This window comes from Eschrichtius robustus, chromosome 3 (genome assembly GCF_028021215.1).
Source record: "Eschrichtius robustus isolate mEscRob2 chromosome 3, mEscRob2.pri, whole genome shotgun sequence".
Taxonomy (NCBI): Eukaryota; Metazoa; Chordata; class Mammalia; order Artiodactyla; family Eschrichtiidae; genus Eschrichtius; species Eschrichtius robustus.
Genome location: NC_090826.1, coordinates 184,376,176 through 184,390,064, shown reverse-complemented (window position 1 = coordinate 184,390,064; position 13,889 = coordinate 184,376,176). Strand labels below are relative to the sequence as shown.

Here is a 13,889-nt window from a genome sequence, read left to right as displayed (position 1 = left end):
CCTTGCCCAGCATATGTGACATGCTCTGACTTTGGTGTCTGAAGTCTAAGGGACTGTAAGTACTATGACATTACTTGACACCTTTTCTTTATGGTACGTTAAAAAAAAAATTATTTTTCCTCACTATAAAAATACATGTTTATAATAGAAAAGTTGAATTTTTTTTAAAAAAATTGAAGAAAAGAAAATCTTATGTCACCCCACAACCTAGAGAGAATTCCTATTAATATTTTGGTGCAATGTTTTCCAATCTTTACTCAGTAATAATTTTTTTATACATGTGACCATACCATATGAACAAAAAGTACTCTTTTACACATAAAAATTATTATGTAAGCATTTTCTATGTTATTACATTTACAAAAATAAATATATCATTACAAAATTACAAAAATGAATATATCATTTTTATTGAGCGATCAGTTCGGTGCTTTGTGACCACCTAGAGGGGTGGGATGGGGAGGTGGGGGGGAGGGAGATGCAAGAGGGAAGAGATATGGGGATATATGTATATGTATAGCTGATTCACTTTGTTATAAAGCAGAAAGTAACAGACCATCGTAAAGCAATTATATTCCAATAAAGATGTTAAAAAAAAAAAAAACTACATTGAGACACCACTTTAATTCCATTAAGATGGCTGTGATAAAAAAGACAGACAATAAGGCAAGGATGTGGAGAAACTGGAATTCACAATCCTCATACATTGCTGTTGGGTACATACAATGGGGCAGTCACCAAAAAAAAAAAAAAAAATATATATATATATATATATATATATATATATATATATATAATTCATATAATATAAAGTTTACCCTTTTAAAGCATACAATTCAGTGGTTTTTAGTGTATCCACAAAGTTGTGCAACTATTACCACAATCTAATTTTAGAACAGTTTCATTACCCCAAAAGAAACCTGTACCCATCAGCAGTCGTTCCCTTACTCCCTTTTTCCCTAGACCCTTACAACTACTAATCTACTTTCTGTTTTTGTGAATATCGCTATCCATTTCATATAACTGGAATCACTCAATATGTGGTCATTTATGCTTCACATCTTTCACTTAGCACAGTTTTTCAAGATTCATCCATGTTGTAGTATGTATCAGTACTTTAATCCCTTTCATGGCAGAATAATATTAAATTGTATGAATATACCAGATTTTGTTTATCTGTTCATCAGCTGATGGACATTTGGGTTTTTTCCACCTTTTGGCTATAATGAATAATACTGCCATAAACATCTGTTTACAAGTTTTTGTGTGAACATATGTTTTCAGTTCTCTTGGGTATATACCTAGGAGTGGAATTGCTGGGTCATATGGTAACCCGTGTGTTTAACTTTTTGAGAAACTGACAAAGTATTTTCCAAAGTGGGTGCCCCATTTTATGTTTCCACCAGCAGTGTATGAGGATTCCAACTTCTCCACAGACTTGCCAATGCTTGTTATCTTTTTAATTATGAGCATCCTAGTTGATGTGAAGTGGTAGGTATGTACTTGTGGTTTTGATTTGCATTTCTATACAGACTATGATGTTGAGCAACTTTTCATGTGTTTATTGGCCTTTATATATCTTGGGAGAAATGTCTATTCAAATCCAATGTCCATTTTAAAAACTGGGTTTTTTTTTTTTTTTTTTTTTTTTTACTCATAAGATTTTAAAATATATTCTGGATACTAGATCTTCATCAAATTTATCATATGCAAATACTTTCTCCCATTTTCAGGTTGTCTTTTCACTTTCCTGATAGCGTCCTTTCCTTTTGGTACTTTTACAAGATGGAGGGCTTGAATGTCACTCTCCAACCATGCTTTTCTTATTTTTTAAAAGTCTCTATTGTTCTTTGCAGAAACTAACAGGTAGCCAGCCTGCAAAACTGAATTCCAGCCCAGCATCACAATGCAGAATTTTGAAGCGTGGACTGGAAGTTAATAGACAATAACTTAATAAATGGCACACAGGAAGGTAAGAGTTCATTATCAATTATAAATTGTCTTTTTTTTTTAAAAAAAAAAAAAAACTTTGATACTGTTGATCCTCTCTTTTAAGTGATTGTTTCCATTTCATTGATATATGTTCTTTGTTGTTTCCAGCCTTATAACCTCTTTGGAATTTGGTGGGGGGGGGGGTGCTTATTTCTTAAAATGAATGCATAGGTCAAGGATTTTCAGTTTTTCTTCATTTCTAGTGTGAGCATTTAAAGTTAAAATTGCCCTCTAAACATGATTTTAGCTGTCACACTTGTTTTGATATATTTTTATTATTATTCAGTTCAAAATATTTTCTAAATTTTATTGAGATTATTTTCTTTTTCTTTGGGCTATTTACTTATGGGCTACCCATGTATTAATGAATTTCCAAACATTTGGGGTTTTCAAGTTATCTTTTCTTGTACTAATATATACATATATAATAATGTTATATATATAATTAGTATATAAAATATTATGCAATAGTATACTTATCTTTTTATATAAGTAAATAAAATAGTATATAATATGTATACACATATGGATAGATAGAAATTTATAAGTATATATTATAAAATATATAGATAATTTAGTACAGGCATACATGTTTGAAATTGTTATATCTTCTGCATGGATTGCAAATTATGATGATATGTCCTTCTATCTCAAATAACTCATTTATGTTAAAGTCTACTTTGTCTGATATTAATATACATACATCAATCTACCTTTGGTTAGTATTTGCATAGTGTATCATTTTCCAAATATGTCCTTTTAACTTCGTGTTGTCTGTAATAATCAAGTTTTTGTAGTAATCAAGTCTGTAGTAGCAAGTTTTTGTCTTTTTTTTCATTCAGTCTGTCAATGACTGTCCTTTTAATGGAATAGTTTGGTCAATTTACAGTTAAGTAATTAATTATTACATTTGGTTTTAAGTCGACCATCTTACTATATTTTTCTATTTGTTTCAAATGCTCTTTCTTTTTCTCTCCTTTCTTTTCTTCATCTTGATTCTTTTTTCAGTGTTCAATTTCCCCACCTCTATTAGCCTATTTATTAAACATTTGTTTAATTTTGATTTTAGTAGTTACTCCAGGGGTTATAACAAACATCCTTGAGTTATTAAAGTTGTATATAAATTAGACCTTGTAACACATGCTGGACAGCACAGGACCTTAGAAATTCTTAATTCAATTCAATATATCTTGTCTTTTATGTTATTATTTTGTTAATCCCACAGTCATTTTCATTATTATTTTCACAGTCAATTTGCATTTACTCATGTTATTCTTTATTCTTTCCTTCACTACATTGCTTCCATCTGTGATTTTTCCCTTTGCCTAAAAGTCTCCATTTGGTATTTCTGGAACTGTGAGTCTGCAGTTAGTGAATTCTCTCAAGATTGGCTTATTTCAATACTTTTTATCTTGCTCTCATTTGAAGGATTTGTTCTAGCTCAGCAGTTATCTTTTTTGAGCGTCATTAAGATATCATTAAGATGTCTTTTGGCTTCTTAGACTTCCATTGGGAAGTCAGCTCTTGGTCTAATTTTGCTCCTCTAATGCCAATACTCTTTTTTCCCTATTCATGCTTTTAAAATTTTTTTCCTATCTCCAATTTTCAGCAGTTTTACTATGACATGCCCAATTTTACTTTTCTTTGAACTTATCCTGCTTGGAGTTCCTAGTATTTCTTGAATCTCTGGCTTGATGTCTCTCATCAATGGGAAATTCTCAGCTACTATCTTTTAAAATACTGCCTCTTCCTCATTGTCATTCTCCTCTCCTGCTGCTGTGGTTCTATTAAGATTTGTGTTTGGTGTTTTATGTGTTCTACATATTTCTTTTTCCTCTTTTCTGTATTACCCATTCCTGCTTTCTTTGTGTTTTATTTTGGATATTTCTTCTGATTTATCTTTTAGTTCAATAGTTTCTCTTCAGCTCTTTCTAATCTTAGGTTAAACACATCCATTCTTCTTAATTTCACCTGTCATATTTTCCTGTTCTAGAATTTCTATTTGATTTCCATTTTCAATATTCTCTGTCAATTCCTTGAACATATTACTCATAGTTTATTTGTTATTGTTGTATTGGTCCAATAACTTCATTTTCTTGATCTCCTGTGGATCTGTTTTGTCTGTCTTTTACTTTTTTGGAATATCCTGTGTGTGTGTGTGTGTGTGTGTGTGTGTGTGTGTGTTTGATTCAATGCTGGATATTGTATATTAAAAATTAACAAGTTAAGAGTCTGGATGATGTCACCTTAATCAAGACAGCATTTGGTTTTGCTCCTGGCAGGCAGAGAGGCTAAGAGAAGAAGCAATTCCTGATTGTCTTTCTCAAAGGAATAAAAATGTTAAGGGCTTCAGTGCTGTGATGGGTGGTCTATTTCTAGTACATTCTTACTCATAGGTTAGGCCTTTCAGAGTCCCAGCTGAAAACATGGGGTGTTTATTAGGGCCCTTCCTTTCTCGGGGTCCTTAAATTTCAATGTTCATCTCCCTGCCTCATGAGTCTGTCAAGGATCTACTCATTTTACCAGCCTCTCAGTTGCTTCCTTCCAGTCAGTAACTGCCTTTAGGGAGAAGCCCCCGCCTCCCAAAGCCAGATCACCTCTTTGAGCCTCTTTTTCTTGCAGACCAGGCCCTCACAATTCCTCACACATAACCCTGGTAGCTATGCCATGCATTCAAAATAGTACCTTTCGTTAAAAAACATTTTGTCCTAGCTGTTCACAGCAGGAGAATTGGTTCCAGCTACTTAATTCACCATTGCTGATACTGGAATTCCTCCATGCAAAAAAATTATAAGTTTATATGGTTGATTTAACAATTTTTTTCCCTTAATTGCTTCTGAATTCTGATTCGTGGTGAGAGAGACCTTCACCATTTTACTGTTATTAAGAAGTTTGTGTTTTGTTATAGTTCTTCTATGGTTTCAGCTTTTACATTTAAATTTTTGATCCATTTGGGATTTATCTTGATTCACTGAGGTTATATACAACCTACTTTTATTTCTGATGCCCACCTCTTTATCTATCTTCATTTATTGGATAGTCTATCTTTATGTCACAGACTTGAAATTTTACCTTTTTATATAGTAAATTAACCTGTGAATTTGAATCTCTGGAATTTCAATTTTTCTATTGTTTCATTGTATGTCCCTGTTCAAGTGTCTGTGTGACATTCTTTTTTTTATGACTTTAAGATTGACTGTCATGCAATACTCTGCATGCATTTAAAGTAAATAATTTGATCAGTTATGATATATGTATACACTAGTGAAACCATCACTACAATCAAAATAATTAAAATTTTCTTGTGCCCTTTTTTAATTTATCACAAACTCTGATGCCACCCATTGTGACTAAGCAACAAACTGTCATTTTAATCTGCAGTTTCTAGACATTTGATAAATGGAATCACGTAGAATATACTCATTTTGTCTTTTATTCAAGTTATTTTGAGACTCATCTATGTTGTTGTCCTTGGCATTAGTTTGTTCCTTCTTATAGTTAAGTAATAGTATTCTATATATTTGTTTATCCATTCACCTGTTGTTGGACATTTAGGTTGATCCCTATTTTGGGCTATCACAAGTAAAGCTGCTATAAAATTTTGTATATAAGACTGTGTGGATATAATGCTTTGGTTTCTCTTGAATAACGACGGAATGGCTAGGGTTTCCCTGGTTGCGCAGTGGTTAAGAATCTGCCTGCCAATGCAGGGGACATGGCTTTGATCTCTGGTCCGGGAATATCCCACATGCCGTGGAGCAACTAAGCCTGAGCGCCACAGCTACTGAGCCTGCGCTCTAGAGCCCGTGAGCCACAGCTACTGAGCCTGCATGTCACAACTACTGAAGCCCACGTGCCTAGAGCCCGTGCTCTGCAACAAGCCAATGCAATGAGAAGCCCACGCACCACAACAAAGAGTAGCCCCCGCTCGCCGCAACTAGAGAAAGCCGCGCACAGCAACGAAGACCCAACACAGCCAAAAATAAATAAATAGTTTATCAAAAAAAAAAGATGGAATGGCTAGCTTGTATGTGTAATTTTCTGAAATTGCTCAACTATTTTCTAAAGTGCTTGTATTCCAATAAGAAGTGAATGAGATTTCCAGTTGATATGCATCTTTATCAACACTTGATACTGTCCTGTCAGTCTTTATAAGTTTAGTTATGCTTATGGATGTATCTCACTGTGATTTTTATTAGCATCTCCTTTAAGATGCAATTTAAAGATAAGATCTTTCATGTACTTATCTTCTTTCATGAAGTGTCTGTTCAAATATTTTGCTCATTTTACATATTTTTTTCCTTCTCATTAGTTGCAAGAGTCCGTTTTATTTTGGGAGCATATGTTTCTCAAATACCTTCTCCTAATCTTTGGCTTGCCTTTTGATTTTCTTAATTGGTTTTGAAAAACAAAAGTTTTTAATACTGATTAAGTCCATACGTTGATGTCTTCAAATCTACAGATCAATTTGAGGACAACTGACATCTTTACAATATTGATTCTTCCAATCTATGAATATGACAAATTTCTTCAATGTCTTCTTTAATTTCTCTGAGTTTTTAGGGGTTGTTCTCAGAAAACAATGGCCCACAGGCCAAATTCAGCTCATGGCTTGTGTTCTGTATGGTCCGTGAGATAAGAATAATTTTTACATTTTAAAGGGTTGTCATAAAAATGAAGAATAAAATGGAAAAGATACTACCCGCAGTTCACAAACCTAAAATATTTCATATCTGGTCCTTTACAGAAAAGTCTGTCAGCCCTGTTGTAGAGAATTGTGTATAGAGGTCTTGAACATAATTCATTAGATTCATTCCCAGGTATTTTATACCTCTGATGCCATCAAGTGACATCTTTTATGACTAAGTTTATTTAAAATGTTACATGCCTGGTACAGAGTGGTTGTTTAATGGACATTCAACAAAGAAATGAAGAAAACCATTTTCATTTTCAGAAATAAATTTGTGAAACAGCCTGCTAAAGGATGCTGAATTAAGACCATGACAGATCAGCAAAAGGAAGACACAGGAAAGAGATTCTGAAGAGTGTAGATTTCCTTTCTGTCTTGGCTTTCTGCCTCTGCGCTTTCCTTTTCGGCCCCCCGCCCCACTGCTACTTCCTCTGACAAAGACTTCTGACACCTTAGGGACATGGATGTTGGTGCTATACCATCGAGGAAAACATAAAGGCATTATTTTTTCAATTTTATTTTCTTACTGTTCATTGCTGGTGTATTAGCGAGGGTTCTCCAGAGAAACAGAACAGGATAGATAGATAGAGGATAGACAGACAGATATTCTAAGGAACTGGCTTGCATGATTGATTCTGAGGGCTGATAAGTCTAAAATCCATAGGGCAGGCCTGCAGGCTGGAAACTCGGGTAAGAGTTGCTGTTCCAGTCTTGAGTCCAAATACTTCAGAGAATCAGGCTGGAAACCCAGACAGAGTTTCTATGCTGACGTCTCAAGGCGAATAGCTTCCTCGGTAAAGCTTAGCCTTTGCTCTAAGACGTTCAACTGATTGCATTACTAACAAAGATTCTCTCCTTGACCAAACTTTAACCAGGTGCTCCTAAACTCCCTTCTCAATTAGGCTCTGACTTTTGAACTTCTGTTATTTGTCTCTGCATTCCTCAATTTTAGCAAGGATCCTGCTAAGTCAGTTTAGCCAGAATCTCCCACCCTCCGTATCTGACATCTGGTTCTTTCTCCTCCTCGAGCCCTGTCTGATCATCCCACCTGTTTCCCGCAAGAACCCTGTCAGGTCAGTTTAGCCAGAATCCGGCCCCCACTCCGCCTCCCTTTCCCCTCATGTTTTCTCTTGGCCGTTTTCCGTTCACGGACATGCCAGCCACGCCCAGCCGGCTCCTGGGCTACAAATTCCCACCTTCTCTTGTCTGGAATTGAGCCCAATCTCTCTGCCCTAGTACAAAACCCCACTGTAGTAGACGCCCTGAATAAAGTTTGCCTTACCGTTAACAAGCGTCAGCGATAACTGTTCTGTAACTCTTCCATCCACAGGGGACTCGGACATGGGTTCACCAATCTGGTCACCCATCCTATTTGGCTTCAGCCTCTGCCTTATTTTTCCTCGTGTCTGTAAAATCACAGGACTAGGACCTCGCTACTAAACATGTGGTCCTCAGAGCAGCAATACCAGCAACACCTGCGACTGCGTTAGAAACGCACAATCTTGGCTCCAAAAGTTATCCTTGTGGACCTTTTCTTTTTGTTTCGGCTTTCTTTCCTGTCCTGCCAGCTGTATACTTGTATGTACATTTTTCAGTGTTTTCTGTGGACAATAAGTTAAAAATTGATTCTAGGAGCAACTGCGTTAGCTGCGTCCAGCTGGGTTCTTCAGACGCAGGGCAGCGTTTGTGGAGACAGCTTCGCCCGCCGCTGAGAGGCTGCCACAACCGGCCACAAGCCGTGAGGACGCGGTCCGCTCGCGGCGTGGTGCCTCCGCCCACCCCTACGAAACTCCGCCTCATCTTCGCCCTCTGCCGGGGTCCCCGCCTGGCTGCCCGCGAGACCCCGACTGGCTCAGTCACAGCGGCCACCGGACCGCCACGAAAACCTGGACTAACGGACTCCTGAAGTCGCTGGGGTCGTCGGGGGTGTGGCGGGGGCGGGGGGCGGGGGGCGGAGGGGGCCTCACGGAGCATGCGCAGGGAGGGTGCGCGCACATGCGCAGTGCCGGCGCAGGGTCGCTCGCTGGGGTGTCTGGCGGCCGCGAGGCTGCGCGCGCGGTTGACGTGCTCGGTGGTTGCGGCGGTGGCGGCAGGGCGTCAAGAGGAGAAGGGCGGGCGGGGCCGGGGGCTGAACCCGGAAGTGGGTCGGCGCCAGAGCGAGCGCGCCCGGAGTGGAGCTCAGCGGCTGGGAGCCAACGGGGAGCCCTGGGTTCCCGGTAATGGACGCGCGGGGCGTCCGCGCGGGGAACCCGCGCGGGGAGCGGGTTGGCGGGCGGCGGGGGCGCCCTCGGCGGCGCGGTCTCCACCCGGCGGGGCCTGAGGAGGCTCTGCTCCGGCGGCCGTCCCCCGGGTGACCCGCTCTCCTCTCCGCGCCTCCCGGGGCCGTCCCGCCGGGCGCCTCCGGTATTTGGACGCTCGCCGACCCCGAGGAGGTGCGCCTAGCCGCTCCTGGGAAGCGTATTAATGGGGGACGTGGGTTCCGCGGCCGCGACGGCCTGGTTGTCACTGTCCCGGCGCCCCTGCACCGCGAAGGTGGCCGCCTCGACCTGCACCCACGGCGGGCTTCGCGGAGCCTCCCCTTCTGCCCCCCTTTCCCCTACCCGGTTCGGGAATCGGGCCTGCAAGGTGTGCTCTGCCTCCTTTAAAATTATTCTTTTGTTGGCTGTGTTTTCTAACCCGGCCCTCCTTGTTCTCCGCCCTAAAATCTCAGCCACGAATGAGTGGAAGCGGTGACTTTATCATAATTTAGTTCTCGTTTAGGAAGGATTTGTTGACAATGCTGCGAATGATTTAGGATCGCTTGGCCATGCAGTTATTTTTCATGGTTCTTACTCTTTTCGCAGACCATGCAACCCTCGGGCACGCCCCTCCAGAAGCTGTTATCCAAGACAATCTAGTTTTCCTTCATAAATCCCTCAAGACACTTATGAAGTTTCTTGTTCTGATACCGTTGTACTGCAATGAAGAAAAGGAGAAAGGTTACTTCACATCTTGACGAGAAGATCCATCTAGGCTACCATAAAGATTCTTCGGAAGGAAATGTTGCAGTGGAGTGCGAGCAAGTAACTTACACTCGTTCTACAGAAAGACCAGCTCCTGAAGCTCTTCGCTGTTATCAGGAACTTCCTCCCTCTCCGGATCAGAGAAAACTTCTAAGTTCTTTGCAGTACAATAAGAACTTGCTGAAGTATTTAAATGATGATAGGCAGAAGCAGCCGTCTTTCTGTGACTTACTTATCATAGTAGAAGGAAAAGAATTTAGTGCTCACAAAGTCGTCGTTGCTGTTGGCAGTAGTTATTTTCATGCGTGTTTGAGCAAAAATCCAAGCACGGATGTTGTCACCCTGGATCACGTAACGCACTCCGTTTTTCAGCATTTGCTTGAATTTCTTTACACATCAGAATTTTTTGTGTACAAATATGAAATCCCTCTTGTTTTAGAGGCTGCAAAATTCCTGGATATTATAGATGCAGTTAAGCTGCTAAATAACGAAAATGTTGCCACTTTTCAGTCTGAGCTAACTGAAAAATCATCACCAGAAGAAACACTAAGTGAGTTAACTGGAAGACTATCGAGTAATCATCAGTGTAAATTCTGTAGTAGACATTTTTGTTATAAGAAGTCTTTAGAGAATCATTTGGCGAAAACCCATAGATCCCTTTTATTAGGGAAAAAGCATGGGTTAAAAATGCTGGAGAGAAGTTTTTCCACAAGGAGATCAAAACGGAATCGGAAGTGCCCTGTTAAGTTTGATGACACCAGTGATGATGAACAAGAAAGTGGTGATGGGTCAGACAATTTGAATCAAGACAGTTTTGATAAGGAAAAGTCAGATAGAAATGATTCTGAGGATCCCGGCAGTGAATGTAATGCTGAAGAGGATGAGCTAGAGGAGGAAATGTCAGATGAATACTCTGACATTGAAGAGCACAGTGAAAAGGATCCCAATGATGCAGAAGAGGAGCCTGAGGCTGGTGATTCTGTCGGAAGCATTCATGAGGGATTAACCCCTGTAGTCATTCAGAACAGTAACAAAAAAATATTGCAGTGTCCCAAATGCGATAAGACATTTGACCGCATAGGTAAGAAAAGACAGCTTGTTTCCTGTCTCTAATAACTTACTTTTCATGGATATTTTAAAGGTGATAGTTAGAAACTAAACTTTGAAAGCAACTTTTAAAAAGAAGACTTAAGTAGGGAGGATATTTGATTTTTGATGCATATTTTATCCTGTTATTATAGGTTTGTTGTGATTCAGGAATTAAGTATTTATATTACCCTTTATTTTCTCTTCCTCATGTCCTGGCAGTAGGTGACAGATCATTAGTTCCTGTATTTAGTGTGAAAAATTCCAGAGTATCAATAATTATGAATGTAGAGCTTTGATTTATATGCTAATTTAATTTCATAGGTAACTGATATTTTTGAGTCATTATAGAAAATTGAATTAGGTTATATTAGATATAATTTAATAATTTGTATACTATTTCCCCTTGAGCATGGTAACATGTGAGTCATAAATATAGTCACTTTTCCAGTATCCAGTACTGTTTAGAATTGGGATGTTTCAGATTAGTCTAATACATAGTTAGGAATAAAACTGTGCTAAATGTAATTTCATTCTGTAGACAGAGACTTAAGGAAGTATCCTAATAGTATTCTTGGGTTATTATAATAATGAATAAATCAACTTTTTCTTTATTAAAAAAGCATATGTAGGAAATGTCTCTAACCTTAAATTAAAAATTTATCAGTGAATATTTACTTTCAAGAGATCTAATATTTGCTAGTAAAATAATTTTTGGAGGTGTCTTATATGGACTTTCAATGTGAACTTTTAAATCGCAGCAGTTCAGCTATTTACATATAAATCAAAGTTATGAAATTGGGAAATATATTCGACTGCATAGAATGATAAAAAGAAGAGATAAGTGTAATTTGACCTTGTAAAATTACTTATACAGTTTAATATATTCCAATGTGTCTTGGAGTGTTGAGTTACTTGTTATTGGCATAGGTGGAAATTGGTTACATTTGCATTTACATAGGCATTGGTAATTATTTGCTCTCAAAATATTCGATAGTATAAACTATGGCATAGCAGTGGTAACCTCTTTTTTGCTTTTTATTATGCTTTTGAATATTTTTTTCTAAATCAGAATGCTTTTGATAATCCAATTTAATAATTATTTATTGCTATTTTTACTGTGTTTAAGTTTCTATACAAATGAATAAAACAACTTTTTGAGTAGCTCAGTTGTAAGAGTGTGCGGATACAAGTAGCGTGTTAAACTCAGGTTGGTAAATGCTCTTGAAGAGATGTGAACAGATGCTGTGAGGGTTATAGAGAAGAGAACAACATTTTTGGATTGAGATACCTGACAACATTTCATCTTTCCAGTTGATTCTCTTTTTTAGACTTTGTATTCTTAGCACATGCTTCCTGTATTACACCTTAATTTGACCTAATTTGACTTGAGGTGTGTGGGCAGGGGTCTGTTTGCAAACGGCATTGTAGGCCTCAAACTGTCCTATCGAACACTAACTAGGCCTGTGAGATGCGTTATCAGCAAGGGGTTCTGTGTTCAGGTAAGACGGGAATAACTATACTCATCTATCTGTATTAATGCTCTCAAATTCTTTAGTAAAGAAACCTGTTCATTTTACTTAACCTGGCATTTCCTCAAATAATTTTACCACTAGACACTTTTGGGGTTCTCCTTGGAAACTCCCAGGAAAGTAGAGTTCTGTGCACACTATTTGGGGAAAGAGTGCTCAAGGTCAAGGTCCTCATGTACTAAGAGGAAGGCGTTTTGCAGCTTTTTTGACCAAATTCAGTTCAGATAATCAGATAATTGTGGGAATCAATAGGGCACATTGTCAGCTTATTTCCAGCCTCCTTCCTGAATGTATTTTACATTATACCCCTCTTATTGAGACCCTCTCTTGCTTAGCTTCATTGGGGCTTGCTGACTTTTCCCCAGTACAGAGAAAGAGAGAGAGCAAGCAAGAGATTGAGATTGTGATTTTATCATATTGGTTACAAAGTATGAGCTGTGGTGATGTCAGACTGCCTGCATTTTTGAATCCACGTCTTATGTGAGTTGCTTAACCTGTGTTTGTGCTTTTGTTTCCTCACAGAGTGGGCTGATGCTAATGGTACCGTCTCATGGGTGTTACTATGAGGATTAAATGGGATAGTCCTTGTGAATCACTTAAAATATCGTGTGAAATTTAGGTGTGTAGGGAATGCTAGCTTCTCTTATTCATCATTAATGCAGTTTTTGTGTGTGTCTGCTATGCCAAACACTAAACAAATATGAAATGGTATATTCTCTGTCCTCAAGAATCTTAGAGGTTAATAAGTACATGCACAAATACAATTATATTACAATAAGATCATCTTATCAGGACAAATACAGAAGCTTATAGGAATCAGGAAAGATTTCATGGAGCAGGTAGCATTTGAGCTCAGACCTAAAGAATAGGGAGGAACTTACAAGGCAGAAGGACCACAACTGCAAAGACATGGAGGTAGCTGTGTTCTGGAAATTGCTAAGGGCAGGGTGATTTCGGGGTGGGCAAGGAGGCATAATGAAAATGACAAGAGGTGAGGATTGGCAAGTAAGCAGAGGTCAAGTTTTGAATGGTTTGTATGCAGTACAGAGGAGTTTTCATCCAGTAAGTGATAGAAAGCTGAGAAAACTTTGACAAAGGAAATGACGGCCATAGGAGTTTTAGAAAGATACTCTGGCTTCAGTGATGAGAAGGAAGTTGGAGGTGTTGCAGGCTTGGACTAGGAAGATGAGCAGCATTGGGAATGGGATGTGGGACGGGAGTAGATCAGAGGTGCCCTGAATATAGACTTCAGTGGACTGGTGATGGGTAGAGTGAAAAGAATATGCAGATGGAGAAGACCTGTGTTTCTTAAATGTCCTCCTTTATCATCCTTATCAGAAGTCCTCTTTATTCTTAAAACAGTTCAAGGGCTACTTTCCAGTAATCTTCATATCACCCACATTTCTTTCATAGGATTTTAATCCTTTCATAGGATTCCATCTAGAATTTTGATTGTTATTTCCCTATATCATTAGATTGTGAGCTTGAAGGTTTTGTATGTTAGTTTTGGTTAGTATCCTTCGTGATACCCCAGGTCATTTCGATAATAAGTTTTCAGTAAGCTCTTGTTTAATTGAACTAAGGTGA

At 38.6% G+C, this 13,889-nt stretch overlaps 2 protein-coding genes across 4 annotated transcripts in view; one reads left to right on the top strand and one right to left on the bottom strand.

Annotated features, from left to right (window-relative positions):
* Nucleotides 1-8,565, bottom strand: part of CRB1 (crumbs cell polarity complex component 1) — a 275,719-nt gene extending 267,154 nt beyond the window's left edge. For both annotated transcript variants that reach the window (XM_068541848.1, XM_068541846.1), the window contains exon 1: nt 7,965-8,565. In XM_068541848.1, the coding sequence (XP_068397949.1) occupies nt 7,965-8,049 (85 nt within the window). In that variant the 5' untranslated portion in view covers nt 8,050-8,565. The remainder of the gene's footprint in view (nt 1-7,964) is intronic.
* A 243-nt stretch (nt 8,566-8,808) lies between these two features.
* ZBTB41 (zinc finger and BTB domain containing 41) overlaps nt 8,809-13,889 on the top strand; it is a 38,868-nt gene continuing 33,787 nt past the window's right edge. The window contains exons 1-2 of one of the 2 annotated variants that reach the window (XM_068538564.1): nt 8,809-8,898; nt 9,526-10,765. In XM_068538564.1, the coding sequence (XP_068394665.1) occupies nt 9,643-10,765 (1,123 nt within the window). In that variant the 5' untranslated portion in view covers nt 8,809-8,898; nt 9,526-9,642. Of the gene's footprint in view, nt 8,899-9,026; nt 9,115-9,525; nt 10,766-13,889 lie in introns of those variants that run through there. The other variant, XM_068538565.1, reaches the window with a different exon arrangement.